Source organism: Megascapheus bottae, chromosome 2 (assembly GCF_031878675.1).
Source record: "Megascapheus bottae isolate mThoBot1 chromosome 2, mThoBot2.hap1, whole genome shotgun sequence".
NCBI classification, from domain to species: domain Eukaryota; kingdom Metazoa; phylum Chordata; class Mammalia; order Rodentia; family Geomyidae; genus Megascapheus; species Megascapheus bottae.
In genome coordinates, this window is record NC_143510.1 from 94,857,364 (window position 1) to 94,876,287 (window position 18,924).

At 55.6% G+C, this 18,924-nt stretch overlaps 1 protein-coding gene and 1 long non-coding RNA gene across 3 annotated transcripts in view; one reads left to right on the forward strand and one right to left on the reverse strand.

Moving 5' to 3' along the window:
* Positions 1–1,295: 1,295 nt before the first annotated feature.
* Positions 1,296–9,748, reverse strand: LOC150067700 (uncharacterized). The gene is made up of 3 exons (XR_016534637.1): positions 7,762–9,748; positions 3,935–4,135; positions 1,296–1,576 (listed from the first exon to the last, which is right to left on the reverse strand). It is a non-coding gene; the product is annotated as an uncharacterized LOC150067700 (long non-coding RNA).
* A 3,878-nt stretch (positions 9,749–13,626) lies between these two features.
* Positions 13,627–18,924, forward strand: part of Tbc1d22a (TBC1 domain family member 22A) — a 266,527-nt gene continuing 261,229 nt past the window's right edge. For both annotated transcript variants that reach the window (XM_090328902.1, XM_090328903.1), the window contains exon 1: positions 13,627–13,836. In XM_090328902.1, coding sequence (XP_090185028.1) covers positions 13,775–13,836 — 62 coding nt within the window. In that variant the 5' untranslated portion in view covers positions 13,627–13,774. The remainder of the gene's footprint in view (positions 13,837–18,924) is intronic.

Sequence of the window (18,924 nt, forward strand, 5' to 3'; positions counted from 1 at the left end):
CAGGGGGGCGCCCGGCAGGGTTCAGCGGTCGAGGGGGGCGCCCGGCAGGGTGCAGGGGTCCAGGGGGGCGCCAGGCAGGGTTCAGGGGTCGATGGGGGCGCCCGGCAGGGTGCAGGGGTCCGGGGAGGGGGCGCCTGGGCAGGGTGCAGGGCAGGGGGGCGCCTGGGCAGGGTGCAGGGGTCCAGGGGGGCCACCCAGCAGGGTGCAGGGGTCGAGGGGGGCGCCCGGCAGGGTGCGGGGGCCCAGGGGGGGCACCCAGCAGGGTGCAGGGGTCCAGGGGGGCGCCCGGCAGGGTTCAGCGGTCGAGGGGGGCGCCCGGCAGGGTGCAGGGGTCCAGGGGGGCGCCAGGCAGGGTTCAGGGGTCGATGGGGGCGCCCGGCAGGGTGCAGGGGTCCGGGGAGGGGGCGCCTGGGCAGGGTGCAGGGCAGGGGGGCGCCTGGGCAGGGTGCGGGGGCCCAGGGGGGGCACCCAGCAGGGTGCAGGGGTCGAGGGGGGCACCCGGCAGGGTGCAGGGGCCCAGGGGGGGCGCCCGGCAGGGTGCAAGGGTCCAGGGCGGGCACCCGGCAGGGTGCTGGGGTCCTGAGGACTGAGTGTCTTCAGCAGTGTAGACAGTGTCCACTCAAGTGTTGGCCAATGGGGTGTGTGCATCACCAGCCTATGGAGGCGGCCAGGGGCTCAGAGAGGCTGAGGGCCTTGTCTAAGAGCGCAGGGTTCGGGGCTCCCATGTAACAGAGCCTAGACTCACGGGGGACTGGCCCAGGATACCTGCCCAGCCCTGCTCAGCCACGCTGCTGCAGGATCCCATGACCTCCATTGCGCTCCAGATGCTCAGGTCTGATGTGTCAATCTGGATCATCCCTGGTGAGTCACCTCTGGGAGTCACCTGGGAGCCCAGAGTAGCCCAGGTTCCACGATAGTTTTGCAACAGTGGGTAGGGCTCAAGCATAACCTAGTGCTAGCCCTGCCCCGGGACAAGCTGGACCTGCTCTTCTGGGGGGCGGGCAGCAAGGCCTGTCCTTCCCCCTCCCTCCCACTGAGGCTTGGAGCAAGGTGGGCCTGAACCTGCCTCTGTGAGGTGGAGTGAGGAGCACCAGACAACCTGCATACTGTCTGCTCCAGGACGGCTGGGGGAGGCCTGACTGGGGCAAGGCCTGGACTTGGCCCAGGGGAGCTGCAGTCTTGGAGGACAGTTCTGAAGACCCTTAGGACCTTGAGCCATGACTGAGCACACACGGGAGGCGGGGAAGGCTGCTGTGTTCAGTGGCTGCCAGGCCCCTGCTGGATGTTGGGTCTCCTGGGGCCCATCAAGAGCTGGATGTGAAGCCCGCTGGCAGAGCAGTGGTGGGCACTGCCCTTGTGGACCGAGTCTCTTCTGGAAAGGCTGCTGCTGTGTCCGGATGACTGGTTTAGCTTCCTGCCAGGGCCTTTTAGCCCACTGGTGCCTCTCCTCCCTGGCAGGGACACCTTCTCCTTCCCCATGCAGGGTGCTCACCAAAGACCCCCCTCCCCCTCCCCCACAGAGGCCACTCTCCTGTCCTCTCCAGCTGCCACACGTGCTGACCTTCACCTCTGTCACCTGGAATAAAGAAGGCACAGCTCAGCACAGGTGCCCGGAGATGCCAGGTTGGCCAGAGTACAGGCTCAGCCCAAGCAGCTCAGACTCTGAGTCAGACAGGCCCCAGCTTGCTACCTGTCTCACTGTGTGTCCCGTGTGTGGGCTGGGGCTTCCGGCCTGTGATCCGATGCCCTGGGGCATGCACGCTTGGACACCTGCCCAGCCATAATCACCTTCCTCTCCCAGGATTCAGGTTGGCACCTGAGCTGTCTACACTCTGATATCCACACATAACCATCCGCTCCCACCACCGTCCCACCTGCTGCGCTGCTCATACCCGAGGTCCCCACGCCAGCTTGTAGTAGTTCTGGCCTGGCCTCTGGCCTATCCCCTCTCTCCTCTTGGACCTCCTGCCCTGTTTACAAATGTCCTTCCTGCTCTTCTCCCGAGGCATCCTCCCTGGCGAGCTAGCAAGAAACCAGAACAGTGCCCGGTGGGGATAGAGGTTTCTGCTACCCACCATGGCTGCCAGAATGCCTCCCTCTGCCCGCCGCCCTCAACAGGCTTTCTAAGCACTGCCTTGAAAGCCAGCACAGCTGAGTAGCCCGAGGAAACCCTCTGGTCCTCAACATTCTGTAGTGCAGAGCAAGCTGGTAATTCACAAAATGCTGATGCCTCCGCTGCCCACCGGGGCCTGAATATGATTGCTGGACAGGAGCTTTCTTTGCTCTGATTCTGTTCTTTTCTTTTTTTTGCCAGTCCTGGGATTTGAACTCAGGGCCTGAGTGCTGTCCTTGGGCTTTCTCAAGATTCTGCCACTTGAGTCACAGTACCACTTCCTGCTTTGTCTATGTATGTGGTACTGAGAAATGGAATCCGGGTCTTCCTGCATGCTAGGCAAGCACTCCACCACTAGGCCAAACTCCTGGCCCTGGTTTTGTTGTCTTTTGCAGATCCCAGGGCTTGAACTCTGAGCTTTTTTTTTTTGTTTAAGGCTAGCACTCTACCACTTTTACACCTCCACTCTGGCGCTTTTTGGTTTTGCTTTTGTTTTTGATGATTAATTGGATATAAGAATCTTACAGATTGTCCTGCCCAAAGCTGGCTCAAACAGTGATCCTCGGATCTCAGCCCCTTGAGTAGCTAGGATTACAGGTGCGAGCCACCAGTGCCTGATCTTGTGTGCGTTGTTTTACAGATGGGAAGACTGAGACTCACAAAACTAACCATAGAAAGGGAAATTAGACGGTGAGTAGCCTGGGTTCTCAGCCCAGGCTGAGAGGAACACTACCCTGACAAAAGTTGAAATGAGAGGGCAGAAGTGGGCACAAACTTCAGCCAGGACACTGCAGGGAGATGAGCTTAGAGTTGGGGGATGAAGGTTCACCTGGGTGTAGTCAGCAGCTTCACACAAGGAATAAAGAAGGAGGGTCCAAAAGCAACCGAAAACACTGAACCAAAAGAAAAAATGAAGAAGAGGAGGAGGAGGAGGAGGAGGAGGAGGAGGAGGAAAACAAAACAGCAGGGACTTCGTGAATCTTAAGGGGATGGTAAAGAATGATGGAAACCAGTAGCCAATATGACCAAAGACATGGTGCCTCAGGAAAACCTACCTGGGAAATGTCCCTGCAGGCTGTTTGGGGTATGCCATGCAAAGGACCTAGGTGGAACTGGAAAGCTATGCCCTCCCCCAGTTATTTGCAGAACACAGGGGGGAAGGAAGGCAGTGATAAATTTGACCTTGAATATGGGGAGAAGAAAGTGATAAACTTGACCTGAAAGCTGGGACTGAGGCTGCTCACCCAAGCCCGGAAGCCTGGTCCTCTCACCCTGCTCCCTTGACAGACGATGAAGTGAGGCCCGGGAGGAGCTGTGACTGCTTTGCTGTTACTGTTTCTGCCACGCTGGAGTGGGCAGAGGGCTTCTCCACGCTGGCAAGGGCTCTCCCACGGAGCTGTCCCCCAGCCCAGCACCACAACTTCTGAAGTACAGTCCTTCAACCCATATTTACTCAGCCTTGCCATACTCGAGGAGACAAGAACTCCCCAGCATAAAACTGCTTATGGAGACAGAGAACCGAACAATCCCAGAAACAGAAGTTTTGCTTGTGGTGCTGGGATGGGGCCCAGGGTCTCTGCATGCCAGGCAAAGCAGCTCTCTGAGGCTGGGTTATGTCCCCAGATCAGCGACAAAGGGGGAGACTCGGTGTGGTTCTGAGAGCGCCTCATGATGGGTCCTGTGTACTTGGTCCAGGGGGTCAAGAAGGTAATTTTAGAAGAAAGGCCTGGAGTTGTACTGGGAGGGGCTGGAGGGGCGGGGAACTGGGAGCTGGGGAGCCAAGCTTTGTCTGAGCCAGGGGTCACACACTCCTGTTTTTACCTGTCCACTCTGCTCCAGAGCCAGAGGACAACATGGAGGAAATCCTCTCATGACCCAAAGAGATTCCCCAAAATCCTCTGGTTTCTTTCTCCAGAGAATGAGATCTTCTTTTCCTACTGCCCGGGTCCCCAGAGCTCTGTTCACGGGCCTGCGAGGAAGGAAGCTCCTCCTGTGATGTCATTACTTATCGAGCTGCCATTCCTGGGGAAAGTGACAAGGTGACCTCGCAGATGATCCAAGTTTAGCACAATTTTCCAGTCACGCATGCTGTGTCTCCAAAACCCATAAAAAGCCACAGATGGCTGAGGGAGCAGAGTCTAAAGGCTGCAGTAAGGAGACTAGTTAAGAGAACAGTGAGACACACCCAGGGAAGGTGTCTTGCCTAACACAGCTCCTGCAACACATTCGGCCCAGCCTCTGCAGCCATGTTTATAAATGAAACTGGGTTGCATCCCAGTCTCCAGCCATACCCTGCATCCCTGAGGTTTCACAAGTCTTCTCTCTTATCCTTCTGGCCTCTCTCCTCTCCCCTCTCCCCCCTCTCTCTTTTGCCAGTCCTGGGGCTTGAACTCAGGACCCAAGCACTGTCCCTGGGCTTTCTCAAGGCTAGAGCTCTACTACTTGAGCCACAGCAGCAGTTCTGGCTTTTTTTCTACGTATGTGGTTCCGAGGAATCAAACCCGGGTCTTTGTGCATGCTAGGCAAGCGTTCTACCACTAGCCAAATTCCCGACCCTCTTCTCTCTTCTTTTGATTCTTGTCCTGAGGCTTACACTCAGGGATTGAGGGCTGGGGGCTGTCCTTGAGCTTTTGGGTTCAAAGCCAGTGCTCTACCACGTGAACCACAATGTCACTTTCTGCTTTTTGGTGGTTTATTAGAGATAAGAGTGTCAAAGACTTTCCTGCTAGGACGGGCTCTGAATCATGGCCCCTAGATTTTGACCTTCTGAGTAGCTAGAATTAAAAGTGTGAGTTACTGATGCCTGGTTCTGGTCTCTTCTTAAAATTCTAGTGATTGCTTTTGTTTTGTTCTTTCTGTCTTGGCGGAGGCAAGGAGGGCACAGAAATGGAGTGAAAAAGGAGGAGCAAATGCAGGCCTGGAGCTCGGCATACACTCTGGAAAATGAACTATACCACTTTAGTAGGACAGGCCACAGCCCAGTGACCCATGGGCCCAGAGGAAGTCACTGGCCAGTGGTGGCCAGCCAAGGCCACAAATCCCGTCCAACCCCAGAGCCTGCCTTGGATTGTTTAATACCAGCTTTATTGAGATATGGTTCACATTCTATGCCATTTGCTGATGTAAGGTCCAGAGTTCATTGACTATCAGTACAGTCACAGCTACACAGCCACTACTATAACCAATTTGAGACCATTTTCATTTACCATAAAGGCTCTCTATGCCCATAAACGGTCCTCCACCCTGCCTCCTTTCCACCTGTTTTCTGCCTCCATGACCTTCCCTGTTGAACACATTTACTAACCAAGGGAGCCAATAAGAAGTGGGTTATTGGTAACAACAGAGGTTGATGGCTCACAGCTCTGGAGGCTGGAAAGTCCAAGGTCAAGTCCAAGTATACAGCGCCTGCCGGAGGCCCATTTCTCTGAGATGGTGTGGTCTGTTGTTCTCACAGGCAGAGGATTAGAAGAAGAAGCAAGGCCCATGCTGCTTCCCTTTGGCTCCTCTATAGTTCCCCGTCCACTCCCTGGGCTCTTCTCGACTCCACAGGGGACTGAGTTGGGTTACACCAGCACCAGAGTCTTTCAAGGTCTATCCATGTTTTGAATGGATCCATGCTCCATTCTTTCTGTGGCTACATACCATTCCATCGTGTGTCTGTGCCATGTATACTTACCCATCAGTTGATGTATGTTTGGGTGGTTTCCATTCTGGTTGCACACAGAATGGAACATTCATAGAATTTTTTTTTTTTGCGAAAACATAATTTCCGCTCCTTTTACATTTTGGGAGAGGGGTGCTTTGGAGACAAGGTATCACTACATAGTCCAGGCTGGCCTGGCATTTGCCTTCTGAGTGCTGGAATTGCAGGTCTAATCCTGACTTATGTTTAAGTCGCGAGGGCGCTGTTTTGCAAAGCAGCCCTGTCATCTGCCATTCCATCGAGGGGCCCAGGTCCTAACGTCCCCACATTCTGTCACTACTTGTCCCTGCCTCTTACCCTATGATGGCTTTGCCAGGGTGGGGAGGAAACACTGTAGGATTAATCCTGTGGATTCGCAGAGTTGGGATTTTGATCTGTTTGACTTCTGCATCTTGTCTCTCCCTTGTTTCTGAACTCAGGAGAGCTGTCACTTCTGAGCGCTAGCCTCCCTCCAGCAGATCCTCTGCACTATGCCCTTTGGGTAGAAACACCATGCCCTCTTGGGGCTCACACCTGTAATCCTAGCTAGCTGGGAGGCTGAGTTCTGAGGGTCACAGTTTGAAGTCAGCCCAGGCCGGCAAGTCAGTGAACCTCTTAGCTCTAGCAAACTTAAAGGTCAGACCTGGGGTGGCAGCTTAAGTGGTAGAGATAGACTTGAGCAGAAAGCTCAGAACCAGCACGAAGGCCTTGAGTTCAAGCCCCATCTCTGGCACACACACACACACACACACACACATAAATTCCTCTGCAGCACCTCAAAACCGAGGTCCTCGTGCATCTTTCTCTTCCCTCCATGAGTGAACAATTCAAGATTTAGAACCTTCGTCCAATTGTGCACTGCTGGAGCTCCGTGGGTGAATCCCTGAGTTCCAGGGAAAAGTGGCAATCAAGATTGTTGAGTGGTGTTTGCTTTAGACAGATCTCTTGGCTTCTGCATAGATGCAGTGGCAGAGGCCACTGTCCAGCATGAAGAGGCAAAGCACATGGCAAAGGGACAGGCACACTAAACGTTATCTTACAGGGAGAGTGCGCATCCCAGAAAAGTATGGGGTCCGGAGTCTGGGCTATGTAGTGCCATGTGGCCATGTGGCCCACTTTCCTGAGGCTGGGTTTGAGGAGAGCGGTAAGGGGAGGGAGGAGCCCCAGTCACAGGAGGGCCCAGTTCCCACTAGGGTCTCACAAAAGCATGGAGGGGCTGGGGTGGGGGGGGTCCTTATCCAACTCGAGAACTGTTGAGCCTGGCTCTGGGGGAGGTGTACAGACTGGGCTTCCAAGAGCCAGGAGCTCCCCCATAGGCAGAAGCACAGCAAGATGGCCCCAGAGCACTTGGGGAGGCCAGTGCCTCCTGGTGCTGGGAAATTCTTGGCTTTAGCACATCATGACCCACATCCAGCAAACCTTTCTGCTTCAGGCTGTGGGTCACCCTAAGAGTCCTAACTTCAGGAGCCTGGGACCCTCCCCAGGGAGGCACCGCCTGGCTAAGTCTCCCTGGGCTGGCTCAGTCGCGTGGTGAGTGATCTCATTTAGGCTGCAGCTGAAATAGAACGGCACGGCTAATGAGCAAGTGCTATGAGCAGTTGCAAGTGGATCCGAAGGCCAGCTGACTTCCTGCTATTGGAAAATTCCTCATGCTTGTTTCCCTGGGGTGGAGGGGGATGGGGAGCAGGAGTGTGAGAATGGCCCCCTGCCCTGTGGCACATGCAGCTTGTCTCTAGCTTGTCATAGGTCAAGGGCAGATCACTAGGGGTGGGAGACACAGGCCCCAGAGATGCCCATTTGGGGCACAGTGGGGGAGACCTTGCACATTCCTGTGCTTCCCAGACATAGATGGCCCTTGCCTTGCCCCAGGAGACACACAGCAGCCTGTCCTGCTCTTCCCAGAGCGCCCCCCCCCCCCGGAAAGCAGGGGTGAGAGGGAACCTCAAAGCCACCCCCTCCTCTGTACCTTTGAGCTCTTCCTGCCACTTGTGCCTTGTCTTGTGTCCTCCTTGTCCTTCCTCTCACAGCAGGATGTAGCTGGGGCCTGCTCACTGCCAGGAGGCACGGGCACAGCTGATCTGGATTCATCAGAGGGCCACTACACATGGTCCAGCAAACGACAGGGTTAACTCAGAGCCAGAGGGAGACATTTGGGAGGTGCTCCTTTGTCGGTCAGTCTTCTCAGGAGCAGCAGTCTGGTCAGAGAGGGCAGGATGAGTCCTGGGATTATGGCCGGAGAGGAAACACTGTGTTGCATGCTAGTGTTGAGACGTACCTTTGGTCTTTCGAGTTGTGTGAATTAATCACTCTGCAATTCAGGGATACCTTCTGTGTGCCAGAGTCCCCACCACGGGGCAGCTCTGTCTCAGGGACTCGCCATGGCAGCGCTTGAATGAGCAGTTAGCTCCCTTGATTTGGTGTTAATTAAATACCAGCTCCTGACATAGGTGGGCCCTGTACAGCTCATCACAGCAATTCCCCATTTATTGCCTCCTTTGATCTTTAGGCAACGCAGTGAGACATGAAGGATGGGGTGGTTGTCCTTACTTTACAGATGTAGCCTATGAGGCTCAGAGAGGGGCTGGCTGTGACATGCCCAGGTCACAGGAGTTGGCGTCACCCGAGCCCTGGGCAGCTCTCTGGCGGTGCCTGGTGTTTCCAGGGGTGCAGTGGGGCATGAAGAGCTGTGACTCAGAAACAGCCAGGAGGTAGAGAAGAGCCGTGGGCAGCTCCAGGCACCTCTCGGATGCAGGTCTCACGCTCTCCTAGGGCGGGGCTGTGGGAGGCTAGCACTATCTCCTGGGGGGAGACAGGAGGCAGCAAGCCTGAGATGCCTTTGGCATCCCAACAGTGCCCAGCGCGCTGTCGGGAACCACTTGGCCAGCCTGTGGTCCTCTTGACATAAGGGGGAGGACAAGCTCCCCAGAGACACCATCAGCTCAGAGTGGAAGGGGAGGCATGGGACAGAAGGGGCTTCCTGGAATTCTCTAGAGCCCTGGGATTCAATATTTGCCAGGATCTTGAAGGAAGCTGTGACTTCAGAGAGTGAAGGGTGGGAGGTGGGGGGGGGGGTGAAGGCTGGCCCTGTGCAGAGAGAACAGGCACATGTTAGAAAAAGCCTGGAGTGCTGGGGAGAGGGAGAAGGGAACCCACACAACTTGGAGGAGGGGTATGGAGGTTCCGGCAGACAGGGAGCTATCGATGTTTCCCAAGCAGTGTTGTGAGTTGGGTCTACGCCTCTGGAGGACAGTAGGAAGTGATAGTGGGGAAGGGTCCCTGGGGGGGAGGCCAGCAGGACTCAGGGATCTGCCTTGCTTTTATGGCCCTAGTCGTGCAACTCGCAGGAGGCCTGGCTATTAGAAAATTGGGTGCTGGCACTGATTGATGTTGGCAGTGAGTCATGGGGAGCACCTGGGGTCCGTGGCTGACAGAAGTCAACAAGGAAAGAGGAAATGGGCAGGGCAGGGAGGGTGTGCCCTGCGTCTGGGCCAGGCTCCAGCAGGGGCTGTCAGCCATCCGCACCTAGCCGTGGCTCCATGCCAGAGAGCTGACCCAGATAAGACCTTTAAGTGAGAGAAGGCCACTGGGTCTCCCTCAATGGCCTCCTGCCTCCCTCCACCTCTCACCCTCTAGCTTTGATCCTGAGAAGTCAGTGAGCTGGCCAGGGCAGGGTCCACAGCCCTCAGTTTACGGCAGGAGAAGCTGAGGCTCAGACAGGGCTGGGACATGGCCCAGTCCCCTTCATCCTCCTCTCCTTACGATGCCAAGCCACACTCTGCAGCAGGAGCAGTGTGAAGCTGGCCTGGGCATGCCTTGCCCCATGGAGACTTTGCCTTGAACTCATTCACGTTTCTAAACAAGTGTCTAAGCTCTATCCTCTGACAGGAAGCCATGCCTCAGGGCCCTCTGCCCGAAGCTGTGCCGGGCAATGCTGTGGAGACAGCCCAGGAGAGGTCAAGTGGGCGTAGAGGTGTGTGTGCTTGAGGGCCTACATGGCCCGTTGTGGATAGGGTCCCCGGCTCCACACGGCCCTTTGTGGATGGGGTCCCCGGCTCCACACGGCCCTTTGTGGATGGGGTCCCTAGTTCTATTCGGCTCATTGATCAGCTATGGACTGAGTGGCCTGGTGGCCAGGGGAGGGGTGGGGCAGAAGGAGGAGGGGCTGTCCATCATTGGGAACCCCAGAGCAGTGAGGACAAGAATGGAGAGCCTGCTGCAGAGACCTGCAAGTGGCAGACCAAGAGCAGAGCAGTGGAGATATGGACAGCAGCATTTCTGGTCTTCATTAGAGACCCGTGGCCACTCCCAGTTTAAGACCACTCATGTGCCGGCTTTAGCTTTGCTTGGCTTCTGCCCCCTGCTGGCCAACACCTTCCATGCACTGCCTGATATTCCAAGTCTTGATCTCTCCTCTCACTGTTCAGGAACCAGAGGGCAATAGGCAACAGAGGCCTAGCTCCTACCAGGCTCAGACTCTGCCTCAAGCCGTGGTGGTCCACTCCTTTTGGCCCAGGTGCGATGGGCTGTGGGCAGCCCAGGCTTGTGCCACTGGAGGTGGTCCCAAGACAGGCCATGCGGAGGGCCTGACCCTAGTCTGGGCAGACCCCGAGGCCTGCTGTCCTGTCTACCTGGAGATGACCTTCATATCAGTTGTGAGGGAAGGAAGCTGGTGGCCTGGCCTGGGAGACACATTGACACATTCTAGGAGCTGTCTAGCCTATTGCCACCAGCCCCCCCCCCCCCACTCTTAGCTCTAGCCATACCCTGTTCCCAACCAACCCCAAGTCCTGTCAGGTACCCCGTGACTACTGACCACCGGGCTCTATCTCTGCCCCCCAGCCCTTGGCTAACCCTCCTGACTATGAAACCCTCACACATGGTTATCTCAGGAGTTCCTGTGAGGTGACAGAGAGTGACATTTCATGGTGGTTGTGCCTCGGACTTTGTCTGGGAGTGGGGGCTACCATGGCTGGTGGCAAGCAATGCCAGCTCCCCCAACAGAGCCCATGTCCCTAACTCCTTGTCATATCCCTAGGTGATCTGTCCACATGGCCACGGTCTCTCCTTTGTCTCTTCCATCCACAGGTTGTTGGAGGCAGGAGAGTGACACAGAGTGGCAGTGCAGACCAAACCTGGGCTTGTTGCAGTCTCAGAGCTTGGCAAATAAAAATCAGATTCCAGAATCCACTTTGGCTTGGTTCACAGGATTGTAAACACCATTCCTTGTACCTGTGTGGTCAGGTGGGGGGCGAGCCACTGGCGTGGATTTTGTGTGTGGGTTCATAGCATATGATTCGCCCCGGGATTCCCTGTCGAGCCGAGGCACTGGACTTACCGTACAGCATGGAGTACGCCCACCACACCTCTCTTCTAGTTCTGAGCCCATCCGCTGAATATGCCTTGCACTCTCTAAGTAGAAGACACCGGTGTGGAGAGGAAGTAGGAGTGGCAAACTCACCAACTCCAGCACCGGTGCTTCCTGTCCTCCCAATTCTAGGCTCTTCTGGAGGACTTAATTCCCAGAACAGGATGATTCTAGAAGGAAATCAGGAAGAATCCATTAACTTTCAAGTTACCATTGCTTTGTGTCCTGAGACCAGGCCAGGGAAGACACTGGCTCCTGACCTCTGGAAGGTGAAGAGCAAGTCAGGCACCTCTGTGAACAGGTCTCTTCCTGCTATTCTGCCGGCTTGATGGCAGGTGGGCAAGTAGAGTAGCCACATCTGAGGGCACGATGAGTGACCAGAGAATCCGAAGGCCTCAGGATAGGAATCTGGGTCACTCTAGCAGATAAGCCACCCAGAAAAGCAGAGGAACTAGCTGGGGGTGGGGGGAAGGGACTCTACCAGGATAATACAATAATGCTGGAGGGAGGCAAGAGGCTTTGGTGTAAGCAAAGTGGACCAGCCAGAGTCCTAAAGATGCTCTTCCAAGATGAATGAGCTTACCCCAAGCTGGGGAAGGGTGAGGAGATACTGTTGAGAGCTCTCACTCCCCAGGTGCTGGGGGGACCAAGATAAGCCTGTCCTTGGCAACTGTCCTCAGATGCAGAGCATGTTTCCTCTCCAGAGTATGGCCTCCCCCTGCCCCGGGATGGCTCTCTTCCATGATGATGTCTTTGTAGCAGTGTGAAGGCTCTGCTGACTTGTTTCAATGTGAGTTATCTCAAGTTTGTCTGGTACCGCCTTTGTAACCTGTCATAGCTCAACTGCTGTAAATACCTACCTTTCCCTTTCCCCATCTGTTTACTGTGGAATTCAAGTTTCATCACAAATCTGGCCATACCGAATTATCTTTCTGTTCCCTAGTAGTCCACTTTTTGCTTGTATCTTTTATCAATACTACCACACCTATTGTACCTTAAACACTCGCCTAGACCCTCATGGATGAGACTAATACTCCCGACCCTGTCACCTGCCAAGCCAGCCATGAACACTGCTCAGTGCCCATGTTGCCTCATTTTTCTTTGCCCTCCTCCAAGGTTTGAAGTAACAGTGCACAGCACAGAGTGGGAGCTCAGTGAGTACATTTTTAATGGGTTATGAAACATTTTATACAGAGAAAAAAATCATGAACAGTGTAACAAAAGGGCTGGATGTCTACCCCTAGTGGCAGAGCCAGATGTGAGCAAGAATGTAACACATTCCGATTAAACTCTGCCTCAATAAAACATAGCAGCACAGTCAAAACTTTGTAGATCATCCTGGACACCATGCAGTAACCACTCTCCTAAGCTGCTTCTCCCCCAAAGCTCCACCACTATCAGAAGCCATGGTGTAATGGGCATTCTTGTCTTTGCACATCTGGGCAGGTTATTCTAGGGTACATACCCCGAGGAAATGACTCGTTCCAAAGGTGTCTTTATCTGAGGGAAATGTCTAAATGGCCAAATCACTGAATCTACTTCACCTTCCTCTACTTCACAGCCTAAGAATTCTTTCTGTTCAAAAGTCTTGTTTCTGAAAGTCCAAGGACAGGGCTCAGGCGTTGAGCTCAAGGCCAGGACTGGCAAGACCAAAACCAACACAAACTACTCTCTGAACGATTAGGCATCGACAGTTTCCTCCCTCGCCAGTCTCATCTACGGTTTGGGTTTGCCTAAGTCCTCTTACATCTGCTTCTCGACCATTAGCTGTGGCTCCCGGTGAGGACGAGCGCATCCCCGAGCTCAGCGCCTCCTGCGGGTTCGGGCGGTCTGTTCCCGGGTTCCGCTCCCCGCGGCCTCCACCGAGCCAAGCCTGGTCTACTGCTGGGGCTCTTTCGGCTTGTCTCCGCTGTTCCGATTTCTCTCCGCGGCTTCCCCCGAGCTCCCCCTCCTTTGGCACACGCGGCGGCCTCACCTGGGGTCTCTGCTGGAGGCACCACCCCTGCTCACGGGAGGCAGCAGCGGGGCTCGGTCGTAGGCAGGCCCTGCAGCGGCCCCCTCGCCGCCTCCCTTCCCTGGGTCCCGCCCTCCGCCAGGTCCTTTGTGGGGGACCCGGGCGCCGTCCCCGGGCTCCTCGGGCCGGCAGGCACGCCCGCGCCCAGGTGCGCCCTGCTCCGCCCCTGCTCCGCCCCACGCTGACGGGGTCCCTGGACCGGCCGCTCGCGCTCCCCGCGGCGGGGAGGAGCGGGGGAGGAGGGGGCGCCCCGGACGCAGGCGGGCGAGCCGAGGCCCGGCTGGCCGGGGACGGAGGCCGGGCACGCGGAGCAGGGCGGGGGGGCGGAGCGCGGGCCGGCGTCCTCCCCGTCCCCCTCCGCGCGGCGTCCGAGGCCCCCGCTCGCCCCCGCTCGCCGTCGCCGTCGCCGTCGCGCGCCTCTCGCGCCGGGGCGGGACTTCCGGGACCGCCGAGTACCACTTCCGGAGGGAGGCGGAAGCGCTCCTCGGTTCTCGGCTCCAGGGACCCGGGGCCGGGTCGGGGCGCCGGGAGGGCCGCGGGGGGGCAGCCCGGCCTCGCGTGGGGAGTCGGGGCCGCGGGTCTGAGGGATGCGGAGGGGCCATGGCCAGCGACGGGGCCAGGAAGCAGTTCTGGAAGCGCAGCACCAGCAAAGTCCCGGGCAGGTGGGTGTGCCGGGGAGGGCCGGGTCGAGGTCAGGGGTCAGAGGTCAGGCGGCCGCGGTGACCTGGACGCGGGTGGGGTCGGGGTCTGGGGCCGAGGTCCTGGCTCCGAGGAAGGGGCTCTGGGGCCCGAGTCCGTGTGAGGGGCGCTGGGGGCGGCCTGGGAAATGACTGCGAGGGGAGGGGGAGAGGGAGGGGGAGAGGAGGGGGGAGGGGGAGGGGAGGAGGGGGTGGGGAGGGGGGCAGGGGAAGGGGAGGGAGAGAGGAGGGGGTGGGGAGGGGCGCAGGGAAAGGGGAGGAGGAGGGGGTGGGGAGGGGCGCAGGGGAGGGGGAGGAGGAGGGGGAGGAGGAGGGTGGGGAGGGGGAGGAGGGAGGTGGGGAGGGGGTGGGCCAGGAGCTGTCCCAGGTTTCTCTGGGCCCTGGACTCCTTGGCTCCTCTTGGTTCCCCGGGAAGGAACTGTCTGGGGTCAAGCCCTGGGCAGCTTGGTGGAGTCAGGAAACAGCTGCCTGAGCCAGGGGCCCCGGGGGGGGGGGGGGTGTCACTCTCTGCAGGGTGTTGGTGTTTTGACCCACTTGGTTTGCCTCCTCTGCTCTCTAGCCAGCTGCTGCTTTTGCCTTGAGTTGGAAAGCGGGTTGGAAGTGTCCAGTGAATTTTCGTGTTTCCTCTCTCTCTGAAACACACACACACACACACACCCCACTTCTCTGTGCCAGCAGCTAGAAGCAGATTTAAAAAGAAAAAAAATCATGAAAGTTAATACTTGGTCCATTCTGGGAATTCACAACTCCAGTGTCCCTAAGTCCCACTGGGCCCAAGGGAAATGAGAAGACATTAGAGACAGAATACCTAAGGAAACGTGAATCACGATGAGTTCTGAATATTCAGACATGTGGTATTAACACCGTTTAAATAGTGCCATTCACAAATACATAAGTGGGTTGTGTTCTGTGTTTCATAATAGACAGTATTGTGTAGTGTGTTAGCACTAGAAACTTTGAGATCCAGTTGGCAAAACGGATTTGTCAGAGTGACTGAGGCTTAGTGGGGTTATCCACTGCTCAGACTCACTGAACTCGAGGATGAGAGGAGTCACCAAAGGCAGCCAGAGACCCTGTTTTACTCCATTGGGATTGGGCACGGTTAGCCATAAGTGTTCCTCAAACCTTAAAAGGTCCAGGATGTGAAGAATACTGAAATGGAGATTCTGACTAGGAGGCCTAGTTCTGAAAGGACAAATGCTGCGGGAACATAGTGCTCAGGTGCAAGGAGCCACATGGCCACATGACTTTGGCGTGTTGATTTCAGGTGTGGGGGCTGTTTGTTCCTCTTCAGCCTAGACAGTAATTAACCGTGAGCTGGGGTGGATGCTGTGGAGTTGTTAGATGCAAGCCTGTATCTATTTATAGCCTTTCCCCCACTCTTTTGAGAACAAGGTCTCTACATGTAGTTGGCTGGCCACATATGTAGCCCCGTGTCCCTTGAACTTGCCATGTAACATAGGCTAGCCTTTACCCTTGACTCCTGCCTCAGCCTCTTGAGTGCTACGATTAGAGCTCTCAGTACTCCTGTCATGGTGGGAAAAGTGGACTCCCTAAAATCACTTGCATCTGGACCTAAGAATGTGACCTTATTTGGAAATAGGGTCTTTTCAGTAGTCAAGTTCAAATGAGGTCATACAGGGTTTACAGGGGTCCAAACATATGACTGGTGTCCTTGTAAGAACAGGAGAGTTGATCCCAGAGAGACGGATCCAGAGAGATGAAATGTCTTTACACACCAAGGAGAGCCAGGGGCTGCTGGCAACCACTAGAAGTTAGCCGTGGCAGGAAAGGGTCCTCCCCTAAAGACTTCACAGAGAGCATGGCTCTGCTAACACCTTGGTTTTATAGTTTAGAACCAAGAGAGTAAATTCCTGGTATTTTGAGCCACCCATTTGTGTTGGTGTGTTGTGGAAGGCGGAGGAAGTGAATACAATCCTTGGTCTCCTGTGGGAAGCCAGTGTGGCTGACTAAAGGCCGACTTTTCCCCTTTGGATTCGTCAGTATCCATACTGTGATGTGTCTCAGGCCCTTCTGCAGGCCCCTTCAGGTGTTGCAGTGCAGATGAGAGCTGCTGGAGGCTCCACTGAACGCGGGAGGGTAGAGGGCGGCGGTTGGGCCTGCGTAATCCCCGTGTTGCTCTTCAGTCAGGTGGCTCTCTCTTGGGGCAGGCTGCTGTTTCAGCGTCAGCCTGGAACAGCACACGTGTTGGCCTTTTCTGTCTTCCTGTGATTCCCTCCTGGCGCTCATCTCCAAGTTCTGGGTCCTCACCTGCATAAGTGCAGTGCTCGCAGAGCTCCTAGCCAGGCTCCTGTGCCTCTGCCTGGTCTTTTCAGTGGTTTCCGTGATTGCTTGTTTTTCCTGAATGCAGACCTCATCCAGGGAAACTCAGGCGGGAGAGGATGTACCTCAGAACACTGGACTGCGAAGGGAGGTTGAACTCTAAACATTCCATGACAGTGTGGCCAGCATTCATTAAGCACTTAGTGTGGACTACGCCTCCATTGTGGTGCTCCACAGGTGTCACTGGGCTTTGTCATTTGCAAAATACAGGTTTTTATCTTCCAAGTAGGACTCACTAAGGCAGGCTTGGTTTGAAGCCTCTTGGTTGTTTTTGAAATGCAAGCTATGCGTAGGCATTCAGGGGCAATGTCACAGGTCCTTTATGACTTGACCACTGCTCAGTCATAAGCCATATTCCTCTCCTCCTTTCTTTGAACTTTGCTCACAGACCGCTGATAGGCTTGGCTTTCTTGGTTCCTCCATGCTGTACTTTGCATGTTGTTCTGAGCTTGTCACTCTGATGAGACTGTTTCTTCCCCCTCACCCTTTTGTCTAGCTTGCCTCTCTTCTCTCATTTTACTTGAAGCCTGCCTCCTTGTAAAACCTGGCCATTTTATGTGCAGCTCTAAGTTCAGTACCTTCTCTGTGCTGCCTCATTGTCTGAGGGGGTTAGTAATGAGAACTAGCGGTAGAGCCTGTCTTCCACATTAGCCTGGAGAGATTGTGTGATTTAGCCGAGGTCATGCCTGAGAGGTCGTCTTGCTGGTAGACCCCCGTCTGTGCATGCCTGGTCTTTGATTGTGTATTTGGCTGGGGCTTTCTTATAAATTCCTTTCTTGGATGAACCAGCCAGTGTGAAAGGGTGGAAAGACATCTGACTAGGTCTTACGTGGACTTTAGCCTTCCATTACCTGTGTGACGTTCACCAAGTTGGGTTACCCCTGGTGCCATTGTTTGTGCATCTGTGACACAAGGGGTTGCATTAGACCTAAGTGGCTGTGGCGACGAGGGGAAGATCGTTTGGTATAGCTCAGTTCTCTTTCATGATATGAGGCGTGGTCTCCTGGACCAGTTGCGAGTTTGATCACTCATTCTTGCATGCATGCATTCATTCAGTAACTACTCATTTAATTCATAGCCTGTGCCAGGACCCCTACACTCCAGAAGTGAGGGGTTACATTAGTGAGCAAAACAGACTAAGATCTGTTCCCTCAGGGAGCTTGGGATAGAACGGGAGAGCCAAGAATGAGTACTTGTGTTAATACTTGTAGCTGTTGGCATGTGCAGCCTGATATCAGTGCTCATGCCTGTAGTCCTCGCTGCTCTGGAGGCTGAGGTCTATAGTCAAAGCCAGCTGGCTACCAAAAATGTGGATGTGGAGGTGAGTCTCAAATGGCAGAGCACTAGCCTTAAGTGAAACAGCCAAAGGAGAGCAGCCTGGCGCTGGGACAAAAACCCATCAGGAAGGAAAGACAGCAGGACCGTTTCTTGGTGATGGAGTGGCTGGAGATCCCCACTCACTGGATTCTTATTTCCTGTGGAGGGACTGAGCAGGGATGGGCACTGGTGGGTGTGGGGTTTGCCTGAGTTACTTTGGCCGCCGTGCTGAGAGAGATTGGAAGGCAGTGAGAGAAGGGAGACTGCCCAGGTGGGACTCAGGTGGTGGTGCCTGCACTGGAGTGACAGCGTCAGGGGGGAAGTCCGCGGAAGGCTGGTGGTCTCTGACACTCCTACATCTTCTTTCTTGGGTCATTGACTCACCTGGCTCCTTGACAGACTGTCGCTTTCTTAATTTGCATTGGAATCCCTGCCACACTTAACTTTAAATGCCAAGATAAAGCCCCACATGCCGGGTTTGCAAACAGAGGCAGCCTTTTAAGTGTGGTTCCACGTTTGCTGTTTCAGCGGGGCTCTTCCTGGCAGCGTATGCTCTGCTGGCAGGAGGGTAGGTGAGAGCTGACATTTGCAGGTGTGCTAGTGTGCAGGAGAAGAGTAGTCTGGGCACTGGGCATGATGGTTTTCAGCTTCCTCCATCAGGACAAGGAGAACTGAGCAAAGGCCAGCATCAGGCACCCGCGTAAGGAGAGGAGTTGTTGGGGCTGGAGCAGCCATGCACATGTCTAGGAACACCTTCAAAGTCCAGGGATGACGCTGAATTGTGGACGAGTAGACATGGCTCTCTCAGGCCCGTGTGAATACGGACTGCGGAGCACTGGCACAGTCCAGGCCTGCTGGCAGAAGGTAGGGTCCTACTTGGGTAAATGGTGATGTCCTCCAGGGAGTCTGTATAAGCCGAGACTTGGAAGTGGAGAAGGAGCCAGATGCACCCAGATGCCCAGATGCAGGCCGGGCGGTCGGCCTCCTGCAGGGAAGATGCAAGGCCTAGGTGGGCCAGCTGCAGTGGGCTGGCTTCAGAAGCTTCAGAGGCCTTGGGCAGGTTTGGGTCTTGGTCCTAAGAGCCACCAGGGTATGTTGAAGGGCTGGGCTGGCCCTACACTGTGCTGGTGGTCATGCTTGCTGAGCAGGCAAGGGGTAGTGGGCATAGGAGGCTGTGGTGAACGTGAAGCTGTGGGTGGGGAGAGGTGGCAGGTGGCACTGTGCATTCAGCAGAGGCTGGCATGTGGAGGGTGGCTGTGATCACTGGGGTCTGGTCGGGGGGAAGGGGATATGGTAGGCTGAATCCTGCTCCTTCCCAAAAGGTGTCTGTGTCTTCTTCCCTGAAACCTGTACAAATGCTATTGTATGTGGCAAGGGAACCTCGGTTGTCAG